The following is a 19,207-nucleotide window of genomic DNA, read 5'->3' as shown; positions in this document are numbered from 1 at the left end:
GATTTGGGAGGTGGTTACATAGGTGTGTTGAATTTGCAAAAATGATTTGTACATTTCTTTGTATATATGTATGTATGTGTTATCCTTCATTAAAAAAAGGGAAAAACAAACACACCTTCATTGAAGGGACCAAAAAAAGAAGTGTATGTGAATGTGGCTCATCAAAATATAATCTCTTTCTTTAATCCAGCACGTTTTCTGAACCAGGTTACCTGGTTCAAGGATAACACTTCTGGGAAACTCATAGGATGGAGGGTTTTCCCTGGACCACCACTAGAGAAAAGGAGCATGGCACTGAGCAGGGAGGCGCGCATTTGTTTGATCTGTCTCTGTTTCTGGCCTTCTTTCCTAATCCCCTGTGTATTAGTTTCCTATTGCTGATGAACAAATTATCACAAACTTAGTGGCTTAAAACAACACAAATGTATTATCTTACAGTTCTGGAGGTCAGAAGTCTGAAATGGGTCTCAGGGGGTTAAAATCAACGTGTCACAGGCTGTTTCTGCGTTCCTTCTGGAGGCTCTAGAGGAGAATCACTCTTCTTGCCTTTTCCAGCTTCTAGAGGCTGCAGGTATTCCTTGGCTCGTGGTCCCCTCCCATCTTCATAGCTCGCAACAGCCAGTCAAGTCTTTCTCACATTGCCTCACTCTGACACTTGACTCTTGTCCTTCCCCCTTCTACATTTAAGGATCTTTGTGATTACATTGGATCCATGTGGAAAATTCAGGCTACTCTCCCTATTTAAGGTCAACTGATTAGCAAACTTACTTCCATCTGCTACCTTAATTCTCCTTTGCCATAGTCACTGTAGCATAGTCACAGGTTCTGGGGATTAGGCCATTATTCTGTTTACCACACCTGCTAAGGGATCAGATGCAGATCCTAGTACTTAACCTATTTTCTCTTCTATTATTATGGATTTTCTTTCAGCTAGTATCTGATCAAAAAATTAGTCGCAAAGAACTCTTTTGGGTTTGCTGAAAGTTAAAGTAATAAACTCAACTATTCATCACTCAAATGAGAGAAGATTTACTTACTTTTAACCCAATACGACACTTGTTGCGAGAGTGCTGTAGATGCCAAGTAAGGGAGGACCTCAGCCTGTGGCAGGCTTGGAAAACTGTCTGGGTCTCGGGACTGCACCCTATTCATGCCAATGAAATGCGGTCATTGAGGGCTAGTATCTGACCTCTGAAGTGGAGCCAGGAAAGGGGATTAAGAGACTGATGCTCTGAAGGTGAGGTGATGGAGGAATTTGTAATCCCTGATCCTGTAACCATGAGTCAGTTTGTTTGTTTCCATCAATTGTATGGTTTCTGCAGTGTTGGAAAACTGTTGTTCACGATGGCTCCTTGGGCTAGCAAACAAGGAAGAGACCCTAAAAGTCAGTTGTTGCCTGGGCAGCAGGCAGCAGGAGGTGGCTCACGTTGGCTGCTCCCATGGCAACAGTGATTATTGTCACAAGCAGGCCTGAGGTAGTTAGCATTGTCAGAGAACACATGGACCACCCGTATCAGAATTACCTGGGGAGTTTGTTTAAATTCCAAATTTCAAGGCCACACGGCCAGAGATTGAGATAAGGTCTGGAATCTGCTTTTTAGAAAGCTCCCCAGGCAACTCTTATTCCTGGTAAAGTTTGAGAACCATTGATTGAAGAAAATGCATCCCGGTTAGAAATCCCTCTGCAAACCTCTGTTGTCTATCCTTGGATGAGGCCTCACCTCTTTGCTCTGAGAGCTAGAGCCACTTTCTTGCTTACAAAGGCCCCACCTTACAAAGACAGTGGATGTGCTGTCCCAGGAATTTATAATGACAAATATCCAAGTTTTGCGAGTGCTAAGCGTTTAAATAGGCCTTTCATGATTTCTGCAAGAATGGAACTTTTTCTTCAAGGAATATCTAATTAACATGTCACAGAACTAGTCATACCAAAATATACTTTCAGACTCCCAAAGTAAATTTCCCAAATTGGGAAGGACTAGGGTGGGACCCAAACAGGAGTCAGCATGAACGAGGACTGAAGCAGGCGGCAGGCCCAAGTCTCTGATAGTACTGAGAGATACCATTCTCTCTCTAGGAAGGTGGGACTGTAGTAGGATAAAGAACACCACCAAGAATATAGGCATCCTGATGTTTCTGAGAATCGCTACTGTCATGAGCCATTGTTGCTGATGAGAGCGTGTTCTTATCCCTTACGTAGGTTAAAAACAAGTGGGTTAGTGGATGTGTGAAATTCTCTAATTCTCTAATGTGTGTATTTCTCTAATACTACTTGTAACCTGAGGTCTGGGCAGATTCTGGTTTGCTAGTTGTAGTGAGCACTCTTGACCGCCTACCTAGCATCCGTTCCCCACTCCTTCTGCCTATCAAAAATCCCAGTTTAGCACAACCAGAAGTACTTACTAAGAATATACAACTATGTACTGGGGGGCTTTAGGAGGAAGAATAAAAAAAAATTCCAGTTTTGTTCACATATCCTCCCCATCCCCCACCCTAGGGACCAAAATCTGATTAATCACTGTATGGTCCTTCCTTGGCAAGGGTTATTGGTCCAGGGTGTCTGCTGTGTCCTAATTCATCCCAGTTAGGTTGAAGGGAAGGACTTAGAGTTGGTGGTGGGGAGAGGTGTCCCTGTCTTTTGTTGACATGAACAAGGAAACTTGTAGCCATCCTACAAACATGAGGGGGACCTGTTTTAGGAAGAAAGCCACTCTGAAGGCTGTGGGGCAGAGAGCTGAAACCTGTTCCTTAGGGCAATGCCGATGACTGAATTATGTACCCTGGAGTCTTCTGTACCTCTGGACTTTCTGATTGTTTACGGCTGTGTTAACTAGATTTGCTTTTACTTGTGATCAAAAGCCTCCTACTGTCTATGGTCACTGGTGTGCTTTGCACTCCCCAGTTTGTGCATTTCATATGTAAAATGCAAAGAAGTAAAAAGAGAGAAGACTGGATTGTGGGCTGAGAGAATCAATGGTCTGTCGGACGGAATTTCTTTCTATAAAAGCTGTTGTGAGTGAGTCGTGTGCTTCTTCCTGTGTTGTCACATCTTTCATTTCCCACAAATATTCACAGCCAGAATATAAATACATTAAATTAGCTTCTATTTGTATTTCTTTTCTCAAAAACAATTATGTATTTGTTTAGCTTCCTTGTAGCACAGAAAATTGCTTACTGAGGTTGACGTGAAATGCCAAGATGGGGAAAACTCAATCAGGAGGTGCTTTCGCTGACTCATGATAGAAAGCCTAAACTTCCCCAAACTCATCAGAGAATTGGCTTTCTGAATAGACAAGTAAGTGCTGTTTCTCTTTCTGACATTAGTATGCCTTAGTCTTTAGTTCTAATATGGATGCTGCTTAATGAAATGTGAGAAATGCTCAGGTGGGCTTGCACCACTTTAACGGGAGACTGGCAGTTCTGGTGCCACAGTGAAGAGGTGTTCCATTTTCAGTCCAACAACTTATCGTTTATTTAGATGGACATTTAGAGACCGAGGTTGGAACAGTTAGTAGTATATCAGATCTACCTGGAAACAAATTGTACTGGTGTCTTGCTCAGGTTCCTGCTCCACAAGACTGCTGATGGCTTCCCAAGCGAGAGCACGGGGATGTAAGAATGAGAGCCTGGGTGCGTGTCTTTTTTCGTTGTTTTAATAATTTAATCGAACTTAGAGCATTGTAAAAGTCATTAAAATAAAATCCTCTCACAATCCTACCACACATTCATTTAGTTATTAAATAACTAATTAAAATATATAAATGAAATCCCCAGCATGCCAGACCCTGGGCTAGGTGCCATATCCCCTCATTGAACAAGACAGACGCTGTCTCTGTCCTCCTAGAGCTTACAGCCTAATAAGGAGGCAGATATTAAAGACGTAATCACACAAATACTTATTTAATTGCAATCGTGAGAAGAGAGGGGAAGGTACAGGACAGCATGAAAGAAAACACCAGGGTTGGGGGAGGGGGAAGGCCTCTCTGAGTAACATTTGAGCTAAGGCCTAAAGGATGAACAGAGTCCAAAAACTGAAAAGAGCTTTTCAGGCAGAGGAAATAGCATGTGCAGGGCCACAGAGATGACGAACTGAAAAGTGGCAATTTGGAAGAAGCCCAGTGACCATGGAGGAAATGGTCCTATTTATGTATTTGATTCCTTTTTTAAAAGTTTTTTGAATTTTTTTTTTTACTGTGGTAAAAATATATATCACGTAAAATTTGCCATTTTAAGTGTATGTGGCATTAAGTACATTCACAGTGTTGTGCAACCATCACCACTATTTTCAAAAGTTTTTCATCATCCCTAACAGAAACTCTGTACCCATTAAGCAATAACTCTCTCTTCCTCTCCTCTCCCAACAGCCCCTGGTAATTTGCAGTCTACTTGTTGTCTCTATGAATTTGCCTATTCTAGATATTTCCCATAAGTGGGATCATATAATATTTGTCCTTTTGTGTCTGGCTTATTTTGCTTAGCATAATGTTTTCAGGGTTCATCCATGTTGTAGCAGATACCAGAGCTTCATTCATTTTTATGGCTGAATTATAACATTCCATTGTATGATATGCCATATTTTGTTTATCCATATGTTGATGGATGCTTGGGTTGCTTCCACCTTTTGGCTACTGTGAATAATGCTACTATGAACATTGGCATACAAATATCTGTTTGAGTCTCTGTTTTCAATTCTTTTGAGTATATACCCCAAAGTAGAATTGCTGGGTCATATGGTAATTCTATGTTTAGCTTTTTGAGGAACTGCCAAACTTTTCCACAGAGGCTGCACCATTTTATATTCCTACTAGCATGCAGGAGGGTTCCAATTTCTCTACATCCTTGCCAACACTTATCTTACTTTTTTTTTTTTTTCAGTTATAGCTATCCTACTAGGTGTGAAGTAGTGTCTCTGTGTATTTGATTCTGAGTCATCTGTCTCCTCAGGAATCTATCCCTCCTGAAACTCTGAAGCTCTTTGGGGTCACTAATCTGGGATGGGGCTTATAATGACCTGCCTTCATGTTTTACTCAAGTGTCTAATTTCCTAAATAGATGTTCAGCAACTCTGGGTTAAAGTGTGGGTGGGGGATCAATTTGGCTCTCCAGTATTTACCACCTGGTAGGTGTTCAATAAATAGAACGATTGTGATAAAGGTTGCAGGTCTTGTCTCTCTCATGTAGTAAAGACCCAGTGGAAGTTTCCAACAGGCACTAGGAGATGTTTGCTTGATTCAAATGAATTAGTTTTCCTGAATGTATGAGGCAATTGATTGGTTGGTTACATTCCATTCATTTAAACTGTGGATGTGATCCAGGCCATTCCTCTGCTCTATGCCCTCTCCATTGCACTTACGATAAGGCTCCAGATCGTTTATCTGGTCTACAGTGCCCTGCGAGGTCTGGCCCTGTCTCCTTCCGGGACCATTTTTTTGCAACTTTCTCTCTTTCTTTGTAGGCTTCTGATCATTCTGCAGATACACACAACTCGTCTCTACTTTAGGGCCTTTGTACCTATTGGTCCCTCGTTCAGAATTCTCCACTCCTTCAAGCAAGCCCCTCTCCCACTTTTTTGCTTAAGTCTTACCCATCCTTCAGGTCTCAGCTGAGATGTTATTTTCTCAGGGAAGTGTTTCCTGACCATCTCCCTACCCGCAAACCCAGCGCCTATTTTGTTCTCCCTCATAGCATCTTTTACTTTTCCTGCACAGCAGTTACCCAAATTGTGGTAAAATAATTATTTGTGTATTTAAAGCCCATCTTCCCAAGTGGTCAGAAACCTCCAGGAGGGCAGAAACTCATCTTTCTATTGATCAGTGTTAGGCACATGGTAGGAGCTCAATGCATAATTTTTTTGTTTTTTAGGAAGATTAGCCCTGAGCTAACATCTGCTGCCAATCCTCCTCTTTTTGCAGAGGAAGGCTGGCCCTGAGCTAACATCCGTGCCCATCCTCCTCTACTTTATATATAGGACACCTACCACAGCATGGCTTGCCAAGTGGTGCCATGTCCATACCCGGGATCCAAACCAGCAAACCTTGGGCTGCCGAAGAGGAACGTGTGCACTTAACCGCTGCTTCACCGGGCGGGCCCTCAATGCATAATTTTGAAGAGACGTAGATGCTCCAGAGTCTTTCATGGATATCCTGTCTCTCAAATTTGACTAGATGTTTTTACCTAGATGAAATGTTCTCTGCTTAACTGTCTCCTCGCATAGTGCCTGTACTGGGCTCTTATCACAGTCAGTGCTGACCCTATGCTGTTAGAGAAAGAAGGATGAAAAAGAGAGGGGACCTCTGAGGGGGCTGATTGGAACTCAGACCGAACACTTCCTGGAGAAAGATTTCTGGGCAGCAGGAGGCTATTTCTAGGCCCCAGGCCAGGGTGTTGAGAAATGCTTTCATTTTTCTGAGAGCTGCTGCCAAGAGGCAGAAAACTGATGAGTGACCTGTGAATGCTGCTCACATTCTGGGTGACGCAGAGTTTACGGAGTTCTGGGGAAAATAGTGTTGATCATAGGAGTAGAACAGCCATGTGGGGGGTTGGGCAGGAAGTCTGGTGAGAGGCCAGCCAAGGCCACGGTGGCCTCTCTTGCCACGCAGTGCCAGGCCGTTCAGCCAGTGTGAAGTTAGAGACCCCAAGCAAGCCCCTCGTGGCCCCTCATTGCTTCCTCAGGCTCCCCAACCCTCTCTTATAAGCTTGTTTCATAGCAGGCATGGCTTGTCTTACCCCTGAAAGTCATGAGGCCAAATGTCCTATCCTTGTGCTTTCTTTTGCATTTTTAAAAAATAATTTTTGGTTATAAAAGCAATACATGAATACATTTATCTTTTAAAACATTAAAACCAAAGCTAATACTCCCTTTAAACATTATCCCCAATCTCACATTGGTAATCTCACAATGGGTAATCAAACATTACCCCCTACCTTTAGAGATAATCTTTTATATGAGTTGGTGTGTAACCTTATAATCTGTTTAAAAAATCTTTTATGAACTTAATGTGTGATTGTCTTAGTTTGGGCTGCCATAACAGAATTCCGTAGACTGGGTGGCCTATAAACAACAGGAATTTACTTCTCATAGTTCTAGAGGCTGGGAAGTCCAAGAGCAAAGCACCAGCAGATTAGGTGTCAGGTGAGGGCCTGCTTCCTGGTTCAGAGACAGCCGTCTTCTTGCTGTGTCCTCACAGGGTGGAAGGGCTAGGATGCTCTCTGGGGTCTCTTTTACAGGGCACTAATTCCATTTATGAGGGCTCTGCCCTCATGACATCATCACCTCCCAAAGGCCCAACCTCCAAATACCATCACACTGGGGATTAGGTTTCAACATAGGAATTTAGATGGGACACAAACATTATAGCAGTGATGATAGGAAAAAATGGTATTTATGTCTGTGTTTTGTTTTAACTTTTTATTTTTAATAATTTTAGATTTACAGAAGAGTTGCAAAGATAGTACAGAAAGTTTCAGTATATTCTTCATGCAGCCTCTCCTAATGTTGACAGCTTATACAACCCTGGTTCAATAATCAAAACTAAAAAAGGAACATTGGTACAAAACTATTAACTAAACTATAGACTTTATTAGAACTTTACCAGTTTTTCCACTAATGTGCTTTTTCTGTTCCAGGATCACAACCAGGATCCCACACTGTATTTAGCTGTCTTGTCTCCTTAGTCTCCTCTCATCTGTGACGGTTCTCAGACTTTCCTGGGCTTTCAAGACCTTGACACTTTTGAAGTCCAGGTTAGGTATTTTGTAGAATATCCCTCAATTTGGGTTGTCTGAGGATTTTTCATGGTTAGACTGAAGTTAGGCATTTTGGGGAAGAATTTTTTAAAAATATCAATACTATATATTATGCTACAATTTGTAAGTTTCATTCAACATGATTTTGAGATAGATCTATATTAACATTTGATCAAGGTCACTTCTTTTGAATTCTCCACAGAATTCTATTATATGAGTATTCTACATTTTATTTAGCCATTTCCCTATTGGTGGGCATTTGGGCTGATTCTAGATTTTCTTTGGTAGCAATATTGTAGTAATTAACCTTGTAGATACCTCTATATGCACGTGGAATTATGGTAGATAACTAGAAGTGGCATTGCTGAGACACGCATTTAATAGGTGTTGTCCAATTGCCCTCTAAAGTGACTGTGCCAATTTACAGTCTTTGATACTATGAAGCTTGAAAATTGTTGCCAATCTCGGTTTTAATTTCCATTTCCCTGGTTAATACTGAAGTCAGGCATCCTTTGTGTGTTTATTGGCAATTTGTATATCCTTTTCTGTGAACTGTCTGTTTATATTCTTTGCCTATCTTTCTAGTGGAAAATCTAGTGGATTTTTTTTTCTCATTGATTTGTTGAGTCCTTTATATGTTCCAGATACAAATCCTTTGTTTTGTATATTACAAATGTTTTCTCCTAGTCTATCTCTTAACTTTGTTTCCCATTTTTAATTTAAGTTGTTCTATCGCTCTGATTTTTTAAATTATTTTTTTGATTTATTTTTTTGAAACAAAGTTCATGATTATAAAAGTAAACAAGGTGGAAACACTGGGAAATTTATGGAAAAGTTTAAAGAAGAAAAGAATCCACCCCAAGTCTTGTCACTGAGAGAAAACCAATATTAACATACTGAATTACATATTTCCTTCTAGTCTTTCGTGTGTACATGCACATTTTTGTGCTCAGTTGAGATCACATTGTGTGCATATATATTATATATGAAAGTTGCTCAGTGCTATGGTCTTTAGAAACAAACCTTGGCCTTTTCCCAAATGTGATTGGTTAAAAGGTCATGTTAGATTAACTTCCAACTCCTATTCCTTTTTTTCCACATATCCTGAAAAATCTAGTACGTGAGAGGCCCATGGCCTGTCTTCTGCTGACCTGAACTGAAGTTGGCTCAAAAACAGGACACAGTACAAATGCTCTACAGAGCACTTATTAAAAAGTCTTGGAGATTTGAGTTGACTGCAAGCTCCATGAATCAATAGTGCAGGTGCCAAGAACCTTATTGCATGAAAGCAAGGCAATAAGTCCTATACGGAGGAAGCTACAGTCCTGCTTTGCTCTGATGAAACAGAAACATTTGCTTCAGTCTTGGGTGACATACTCTAAAGAAGCCACAATCTAACCAACTAGATGCTTGAGGAGAATGAGGATAAAGACCTTCAAAACCAGGGCAAAGGAGGAACAATGGAAGGAATGGGAGATACTGGTCTTGAGTAAGAGAAGACCTTGGGCAGAAGTCTACAAGTATCTGAAAAGTAGAAGGTGGAAGAGAGATTAGACCTATTTGTTCCCTGAGGCTCCAAGGGATAGGACTTGGGCCAGAGGGTGGAAGCTTCAGAAACACTTTGTAACTGGTCAGAGCTGCTGAGACCAAGGAATGCATTGCTCCGGAAATAGACAGGAAGTGATGGTGATGGTGGTGGTGGTGGTGCGGCTGGGGGTTCGATATAGTAACTAACATTTACTGAGTGCTATGTGCCAAGGCTGTGCTGAGGACCTTCACCCTGTTATGATATTTCATCCTGTCAACACTCTGTAGGGTAGGAATGGGGTATAATGAGGTCAGGTAACCCGCCCAATGTCACACAATTTGTAAGTGGCGAACTGGGATTCGAACCCGTTCTGACAAATTCCAAAGCTGGTACTTTTAGTCATCAATGGCTTTCATTCGTGGTTTGGGGGTCTGGACCACGAGGGCTGTGAGGTCCGTTCTACTAGAAGATTCTGTGACCGGGAAAAAGGATGCCCCCCCCCCCCCCCAAGGCAAAGCGTTGGAGTGTAGGCGGAGAAGCAAAACGTGGTGAAGTAGTCTGGGGCCTCGCAGGGGAGCCCGGGCAGAAAGTCAAGGGATGGAGACCTAAAGGACGTGGAAGGGTCCTCAACGTGCGTCATCCCACAGCTGGGCAACAATCGATGTTCTCTTGTTTGGAGATCCCCAGACCCGCGCGAGGGACCGAGGAGTAGGCCCGCATCGCAGCTGCCCTCGAGCGCGCGGCCAGGGAGCGTCGCGGCAGCCGGCTTCTGCGGCGGAGCCGGGGGACGGAACAGCGCGCCGATCCCTGAGCGGGCGTGAGCTGGGGGCGGTGCCGGGGCGGTGGGGCGGGGCGGGCGCGCGCCCCGGCGGCTGCGGCAGTTGCGCGCTGGGATTGCTGCCGAGCGGCGGGCGCGGTGAGTGCGGCGGGGCCCGCGGGCGGGGGGAAGGAGCGAGCGGGCGGGTGAGGGGGTGCGCGGCCGAGCGCGCGACCGGGGCGGGGGCCGCCGCCTGTCCCCGCTCCCCAGCCCGGCTGCCGCGCCCCTCAGGCCCCTCTCCGTTCTGGCGCCCGCCTGCGCGCCCGCGTCCCCGCACGCCCCTCAGCCCCAGGTCGCCCCCGCCTCGGAGCAGCCCCTCGTTCCGCGCCGCGGCGACGCCCTCGGCCTCACGTCACGGCCGCGCCATTGTTTCCCGTCTGTCGGCTTGCCGGGACGCGCCGCCTCCTCGGAGCGCGGCCCTTCGCCTCCGCCGAGCCAGCCTCGCCGGGACCCGCCCGTCGCCCGCCTTTCTCTTAACGCCGGGGCGGCCCCCACCCCGCTCGGGCAGACACCCCTTTACTCAGTTCTGCGTGTTTCTTCCGGCCGACGCCGGGCTTCCTCCGGTCTGCACCCGGGGCCCCTCACCCCCTGCGCGTCCCCGGTCCCCCGCGGGGAGCTAGCGGGCCGCGGTGGTAGGATGAGACGGTGACAGCGTTTGAGCAGGAACCGCCAGAAACTGCCAACTTGATAGTTCACTTGTCAGTTTTGTCGTTTGCAGCATTTCCTGGAAAGCTCACATCAAATTGCAAGCCTCCTCAAAAAACATGCTGGCCATTTCCAAACGGCTCCCAAGTCAGGGGTGAGCTGTCCGCTGGCAGTCTAGTCCTTTCCTTTTCCTCGGGACCCCTCGGGCCAGGGAGAGCCGAGAGTGAGATGCACATTTGAGGCCTGAGCCGTTAGTTGTGAGCTTAACGTTTGAGGGGTTTGACTCCGGTGGGCCTCAGCTCTTGAAAGCAGTGGTAGAGCTTGGTGTCAGGTTTCTTGTCTTCCCGCGCGATGTGTTTGCGGGATGTCTTGTAGACGACAGTGCTCTGCAGTGACCGGTCATCTAGGGTGCTGTGCGCGCGCATCTGCGCGGCCGGGTGCGGGCAGCTTCTTCTTGGTTGAACCGTAGCTGTTTCGTAATGTCTACACGCTGTTCGTTTTGCCTCTTGAAGCGGTGGATGCAAACTCTGCTCACTGTTATGTGAAAGGGAGAATGTCGAAACCATGGAAACTGGATGTTATTGAGGTCTTTTTAAAATATTTACCACGACACTTTGCAACAATGGTTAGGATTTATCCATATAAGGACATCCAGGCCTGAAGAGGTTAAGTTCAAGAAGACACAGCTTAGTTAGTAATTAGAACTCCACCTGCTGGGCTGATGCTAACACACACAGACTTTATTTCTGAAATGCACTTCTATTGCAGTATAAGCCGCTACATTTCAACAGTATAGGTTGCCGCATTGCTCTCATTAATCTAAAATTTAGATTTTTTAGAATTTAGTAATCAACTAATCTGTAAAATGAAAGGGCTGAAGGAGAAGTTCTTCAAGGTTTCATTCAGTTCTAAGATTTGATTCCATTGTATGAAAATTTGCAATCAGTTACAAGTTTCCAAAAGTTTATAATTTTAGGAAGATTTATAGGTATTTACTAATGGTATCTGCAAGCATTACTGGTGACATCAGGTGTGTCTTCCTAAAGGAAGCTGAATTACAGTGGATTGTTAGGAGGGATGTCCATTCATCTGTCTCTAGACTGTTTTTGGTGTTTTATAGGGAAAGAAAGGAGCACTCAAAACGTGTTTTCTTAAAAATACATTTTTTATTGCTTAACTCTCATCAAAAAGCTTGTTAGTGAAATAGTAAAAAAAAAAACCCAAAAAACAAACCCCAACTTAATCGTATTTATGACTATACTCTTTTCCAGTTCTTATCTGAACATAATTTTTATGTAGTTATAATTGCTGTGTACATGTATATATATACTTTTTGAGGAAAATTAGCCCTGAGCTAACATCGGTGCCCATCTTCCTCTACTTTATATGTGGGATGCCTGCCACAGCATGGGCTTGATAAGCCATGTGTAGGTCCACACCTGGGATCCGAACTGGCAAACCCCAGGCCACCGAAGCAGTGTGTGTGAACTTAATTGCTGTACCACTGGGCCAGCGCTACATATTGTTTCTGGTTTTGCAATTAACTGCATTTCTGGAATGTTCGTATATCTAGAGAATTCATCTACTTTTCATTTGTAAAGATGCTGCAACGTGCTTTTATGCTCAGTAGTCAACAATGCCTGGTATACAGGCTCTCACTAAATTTTTGTTGAATGAATATAGTATTTTGAGCTGCTTAGCCAACATCTGCAAACACAGAATGTTAAATATCACAGGGCATATGTTAAGTGACATGTGAGCAGTAAAGGCAGTCAGTTCTTTGAGCTGGGAGGAAGCATCACATATATTTAAGGGCCTAGGTTTTGGAGTCTGGGTTTGAGACCTGGCTTGCTGGTTACCACCCACGCAGCCTTGGAGAACTTAACCATAGAGAGTCTCACTCAGTTTCACTCACCATGAAACGGAAAAATAGAACAAATTTCACAAGGTTGTGTGGATTAAATGGGATAATTCTATTGAAGCAGTACTGACATACATTAAATTCTCTGTAAATGTTAGCTATTACTGCTCTCTGTTCAGAGTGGAGAGATTACTGTATGTTGGTTGGATCAGGGAAAACAGAGAAAGTGACACGAGAGTAGGGAGAATATTTGAAAGTGGATATATTGAGGGTCTAATGAATAGATTGCTCTCACTAAGACAAAGGGTTTGGTGGAACAATTATATGAGATAAAACTGGAGAGAGTAATTCTCGTAAACTGTTTACAGGATATGTTACATGGATTTCTTGCAGATACAACAGAATTAATGAAGTAAGATAACTTTCTTTTTGATTAGTTGGCATTTGTTTTATTTGTTTCTTAGGTTCAGACCTGAAAAATTATCTACTTTAAAGAAGTTGATAGCAAATTGTTATGGAGTGCTAAGGTCCTTGTCATTTGACACAGTAAATCTTACGACCTTTTACCATTTGAAATTTTGTGTGTGTGTGTGAGGAGGATTGTTGCTGAGCTAACATCTGTGCCAGTCTTCCTCTATTTTATGTGGGATGCCATCACAGTGTGGCCTGATGAGTGGTGCTAGGTCCATGCCTGGGATCCGAACCTGCAAAGCCCTGGCCGCCAAAGCGGAGCACGTCAACGTAACCGCTACTCCACCAGGCCAGCCCCTACCATGTGAAATTTGATTGTGTTCTGTGATTGGTTACCGAAGTTTGCAGTGGCTTTTTTTTTTTTTTAAATGGAAAACAACTTTAGCAGCAAACGAATAAAAATAGCAAAATTGCCAGCAGAGGAGCAAAACTGCCCCCTCTTTAGGCAGAATACAGAATCTCGAAGGCTTGAATTGACTTGGAGAGTGTTGAACTATTTGTTCCTACCTTTTATGTGTCTCTCTCTGTTGGGAAGCATTATCAAGAGTGTGAGATGAAAAAGCCTGCTATGTCAGGGTCTGCTTGGAAAGAGAAGACTGAAATCTGGTGCCTGAAGTTTAATGGCTAAAAAATATATAACAGTAAGTTTGCTAGGTGTTAGTATGTTTCCGTTTCAAATGTCCAGTGGAGTATATGTTTTTAAAAGCTCCTTGGGGGGCTGGCCAGGTGGCTCAGCAGTTAAGGTTGCACGTTCTGCTTCGGTGGCCCGGGGTTCGCCAGTTCAGATCCTGGGTGTGGTGGACATGGCACTGCTTGGCAAGCCATGCTATGGTAGGCGTCCCACATATAAAGTAGAGAAAGATGGGTGTGGATGTTAGCTCAGGGCCAGTCTTCCTCAGCAAAAAGAGGAGGATTGGCAGCAGATGTTAGCTCAGGGCTAATCTTCTTCAAAAAAATAAATAAATAAAAGCTCCTTGGTTCAGTTTAATGGGGTTTCTTTGCTATTTTAACTTAAGTTTATTTTAAAATATGAAATATTTCAAACATACAGAAAATAATGTAACGATCATCTAATCATAGACAATCATATTTACTTGGTGTGGTGTTTTTTTTCCATTTTCTAATTTTGTGGTCTGTCTTTTCAATATATATTTTTTAAAGGGATAAAATTACACATGTAGTTGAGTCCTGTATGAATCCTTGCTGGTCCTATTGTCCTCTTCTAGAGGTAAACACAGTCACGAATTCACTAGTTATCATTCCCATTATATTTTTAGTAATATGTATATATCCATAAACGTGCAGATATGCTTTTTTAATATACGTATGATTCTGCAACTTGCGTTTTTGTTCAACATTATTTTTGCTGGATATCCATGTTGGTAGATATGTCCTTAGTTCATTCATTTTCATTGCTCTATAGTATTGCATTATATGAATAAACCAGTTTGTGTATGGATATTTAGATGTTTCTGACTTTTTTTGCTATTATTAATAGTGCTGTAATAAACATTCTTGGATGTGTCACCTTATTTACATGTGTGAGAGAGAATTCTAAGCCTAGGGAATTCTTAGGTTGTAGGGTGTAAGGATCTTCAACTTTATTAGATAATGCCAAATTATTTTCCAAAAAACTAAATACAAAATACCCATCAGTAGGTTGTGAGAGTTTCTGTTTTGCCACAGCCTTACAAACATTGATATTATCAGACTTTTAAATTTTAAAATGAAATTAAATTTCATTTTAACTTGCTTTTCTCTGATTGTAAGTGAGCTTGAGCTTCTTTACATCCATTTATTGTAAGGTTTCCTTTTCTGTAAATTGCTGTTTATATCTTTAATTCTTTTTTCTGTTGGCTTATTTGCTTTTCCATCATTAGTTTGTAGCTCTCTTTATAATTTATAATAATCCTCTCTCAGTTATGATGTTGCCAAATTCTTCTCAGTGTTTAGTTTCTCTCTTTGTTATGCAGAAGTTTTACATTTTTATTCCAATTTTTTATTTGAAAAATTTCAATTTTACAGAAAAGTGCAGTGGTAGTTAAACGAATACACTTACACCTTTCACCTGGATTCACCCATTGTTAACATTTGCCGCATTTACTTTGTCTTTCCTGTGTACATTTTTTTCCTGAACCATTTAAAAGTAAGTTGCAGACATCAAGACGCTTCACCCCTCAAAAGATCTATTTGAATATCCTAAAAGCATGGGTGTCCTACAAAGTTACAATACAGTTATCAAATTTGACCTTGATGTAACAATATTCTCTAATATCCAGTGCATATTAAAAATTTCTTGGGGCCAGCCCGGTGGCGGAGCGGAAAGTGCACACGTTCTGCTTCTCGGCGGCCCGGGTTCACTGTTTCAGATCCTGGGTGCGGAATGGCACTGCTTGGCAAGCCATGCTGTGCTAGGCATCCCACATATAAAGTAGAGGAAGATGGGCACGGATGTTAGCTCAGGGCCAGTCTTCCTCAGAAAAAAGAAGAGGATTGGCAGATGTTAGCTCAGAGCTAATCTTCCTCAGGGGAAAAAAAAATTTCTCAGTTGTCCCAATAGTGATCTCTGTAGCTATTCTTCAGCCCCACTCCTGGTCCAGCATCTAGTCAATGATCATGCATTGCATTTAGTTGCCATGTCCCTTTAATTACTTTTAATCCACAACAGGTCCCCAGCTTTTTGTTTGTTTTCAAAATATTGATATATTTGAAGAGTCCAGTTAGTTGTTTTGCAGAATGTCCCTCAATTTGGATTTGTCTGATCATTGCCTTATGTTTAGATTCAGATTAAATGTTTTTGGCAGGAATAAGCTCTAAGGTTTTTTTTCTTTCTTTTTTTTTTTTTTTGAGGAAGATTACCCCTGAGCTAACTACTGCCAGTCCTCCTCTTTTTGCTAAGGAAGACTGGCCCTGAGCTACCATCCATGCCCATCTTCCTCTACTTTATATGTGGGATGCCTAGCACAGCATGGCTTGCCAAGTGGTGCCATGTCTGCACCTGGGATCCGAACTGGTGAACCCTGGGCCTTGAGAAACGGAAAGTGTGCACTTAACTGCTGCGCCACCGGGCCGGCCTCATGAAATTTTTTTTTTAAAGGTTTTATGTTTCTTTTTTCTCCCCAAAGCCCCCTGGTACATAGTTGTATATTCTAGTTGTGGGTCCTTCTAGCTGTGGCATGTGGGATGCTGCCTCAGCGTGGCCTGACGAGTGGTGCCATGTCCGAGCCCAGGATCTGAACTGGCGAAACCCTGGGGCGCGGAAGCGGAGCTTGCGAATTTAACCACTTGGCCAAGGGCCCGGCCCTTTAAATTTTAACATAGTCAAATTTGTCTGTCTTTTCTTTTATGATTTGTGTTGTCTTTTATCTAAGAAAGCTTTCCCTACCTTGATGTCATAAGGCTCTTCATCTCTGTTTTCTTCTAAAAGTTGTATGCTTTTGCTTTTCATATTTAGGTTTATAGATGCTGCTGATTCTTTCTGCCTAGTCTACTTTTAATATGGTGTTTAATTAGCATTTGTGTTACACATTCTTTTTCTACCACTGTGTTTGTCATGAAATTACTCTCTGTAAATTCCTAAGGACAGGACAGGTTTTGTTATGCTCTAAATTTGGGTCAGGACATTGTAGAAAGTGAAAATCTTGAGTTATCCATTATAGTCTAAATGTTTTACAACACAGATTTGCATTACTCTGCAGTATTTTGTCTGAAGTAATTTGCCTGAAAAGATGAGTATTACATGTATTTGACTAGTTATCCTTAAAAAACATTTTGTGAACTTTTAAAAAAATTATTCCTCTTAGAATCTAGTTAGGCATTTGTATATCTCTATCTGGTTTAAATTTTAGAGCTGCTAAGTAAACAAGCTAAAAATGTATAGGTTGGAATAGCTCAAACATTCTGTATCAGAATTGTAAGAATTTTAAGATGTATCTATAGAAATTTAATTGGTATCATGCCGTAAATAAGACTAAGGTGTAACTTAGAGAATAAACTTTGGAATCTTTCACAAATCTGAAGTCAGAAATCCCATATTTTTAGCCTGAATTACTTACTTTTGCAGTAGGTTTAATGAGATGATTCTATGTGGAACTAAGAGCTTTCAGGGAAAAAGAAACAAACCTACAGATAGTAGATTACATTTAGGATACTTAGACTGACATGAAAAAATGTGTGAAATTGTCTAGCCTTTGGGCGCTCTGAAGTTTTGATTCAGGAAGTAGAGACCTATTATAACATTCCTCCATACATAAAGTACTACATTGTGTAGAGGCCACAAGTATTAAATATTATGGGATCTAGCATTATAAATAATTTATTAAGCACTGTGTGTTGGTCACTGTTCTTAGCACCTTGCCCTTGTTAATGCATTGAATCTTTGTTCCAACTCTGCATTTTGATGTAGAAGAAACTGAAGTGATTGTATAATTTGCTCAGTCATAGAGCTAATTAGTGTAGGAGCCTGGTTTTGAACTCAGAGACTGTGGCTCCGGAATCTTCACTCTTCACCACAAGTATAATTCTATGGCCTTGGTCAAATTATTTAACTGCTCTATGTAGTTTTCTTCTTTGTATAATGAAGATAATAGTACCTAACTCATACGGTGGTTGTGAGAAGTCAATTAGGCAAAATATGTATAGTGCTTAGAATAATACATGAAAAAAAAGTGAGGACTCAGTAAATGTTAGCTATTATTATGTTAGCATTATTAAGGCATTGAACTTATGCCCATCTCTGAATTTTTACCAAATAAATGAACCAAGCCATAAATGTGAATTTATATACAAAAAGGTGGAAATATTGTCGTGATTATTTCTGCCTTTCTGATTTTTATTTCTTTACTGTTTTGTAAGAGGAAAAATAGCAGCTAAAGTAAAGTTGAATGGCGAGTCCGAAGGAGCTCATTGGTAGGAGAATGACTTTTTGAAATAAAGCAGAATTTTTTACCTGCTTTTTGAGAGAATATTCAAGAATCATTACTAAAGGCGCAAAGTATTATATATATTTTTACTGAATGTAAAAACTGTTCAGCTCTGTTACCTTTATGCTTTTAAAGACCTTAGTTAATTATAGTAATGTTTTGAAGAAATAGATTGCATGCTACATATCCTCAAGCTCAGTCATTTAAAATGTTTTGTTTTGTTTTTTACATGCTCTCTTGTTCATGTCAATTACTGTTATTGTTGGTCTGGTATTACTCAAAACATTCAGTTAGAAGCAACCTTCCTATGCTGATGTGGAACAAATATATAGTGTTCTGTGTGATATGGCAGAGGTAATGGAATTCTAGGAGTAGCAGCAGTAGAATGTTCAGGAGAACATAACAAAATTCAAGTCTTTGGTATATTTTTGACACTTCAGGAACATATGAAATAAATTATATTTTCTGGTTATGGTTTCAAACTAGAGATTGGAGCATGTTGTTGCTTGAAGAAGAAAATCATGTTGTCAAGGCAGCAGGTACTGCATTTCTCACTTGACAAGATCTCCTCAGTTTTATTTCCTGTCAGAGAACAAGGAACCTTCTGTTCCAAGGCCTGATGTCAAAATGTTAGCAAAATATTACCTTAATCAAACCAAGAATCTTACATGTTTTTGAACCAAGAGTAGATTTCACAGACATTCATTTAGAGCATTAAAAGGAGGAACTGTGCAGTATTCTTGCACTTTGAGGCTTACGCAAGAATTATCCTCTGAAAAGCGTAGAAGTGGAGAGGTTTAGGCATTCATCTATTTCTGTCTCTATGTATCAGGTAGGTCTAATGTTCAAGGAACTGGGAAAACAGCAGCAATACAAAACAAGTTTCATCCTCATGGAACTTACGTTTTAGAGACAGGAACTGACAGTATGCAAATTGTCAAATATATTATGTCTGGAAGTGTTAATGTGCAAAAAAGAAAAAGAAAAAGACAGCAGGGTAAGAGGATAGCAAATGATAAGTCCCAGTGGGTAGGTAAGTGTGATTTTACTACATGGAATTTGTTAGTCTTCTGCAAACATGTGTGTGCAAACTATGAATGTTGGCCTTTTATAGGAATATATGGTACAACTTGGGGCAAATGATATAAAGACCTCTGAATGAAAATAATGAAATGAAAAATGAACAAAAAACTGTTCATCATGAGCTGTTTAAAAGA

General features: G+C 41.5%; 2 protein-coding genes across 3 annotated transcripts in view; both read left to right on the top strand.

Annotated features, from left to right (window-relative positions):
• The first annotated feature begins 9,568 nt into the window (after positions 1-9,568).
• LOC124235246 (protein FAM117B-like) lies at positions 9,569-10,711 on the top strand. Its single transcript, XM_046652831.1, has 2 exons — positions 9,569-9,588; positions 9,922-10,711. The coding sequence occupies exons 1-2, from the start codon at positions 9,569-9,571 to the stop codon at positions 10,709-10,711; spliced, it is 810 nt and encodes a 269-aa protein (XP_046508787.1).
• Positions 10,134-19,207, top strand: part of NT5C2 (5'-nucleotidase, cytosolic II) — a 96,916-nt gene continuing 87,842 nt past the window's right edge. For both annotated transcript variants that reach the window (XM_046653704.1, XM_046653703.1), the window contains exon 1: positions 10,134-10,190. The gene's annotated coding sequence lies outside the window, so the exon portion shown is untranslated. The remainder of the gene's footprint in view (positions 10,191-19,207) is intronic.

Source organism: Equus quagga, chromosome 2, assembly GCF_021613505.1.
Source record: "Equus quagga isolate Etosha38 chromosome 2, UCLA_HA_Equagga_1.0, whole genome shotgun sequence".
NCBI lineage: Eukaryota > Metazoa > Chordata > Mammalia > Perissodactyla > Equidae > Equus > Equus quagga.
The sequence above is the reverse complement of the archived record's forward strand: the minus strand, read 5'-3'. Positions and strand labels throughout refer to the sequence as shown.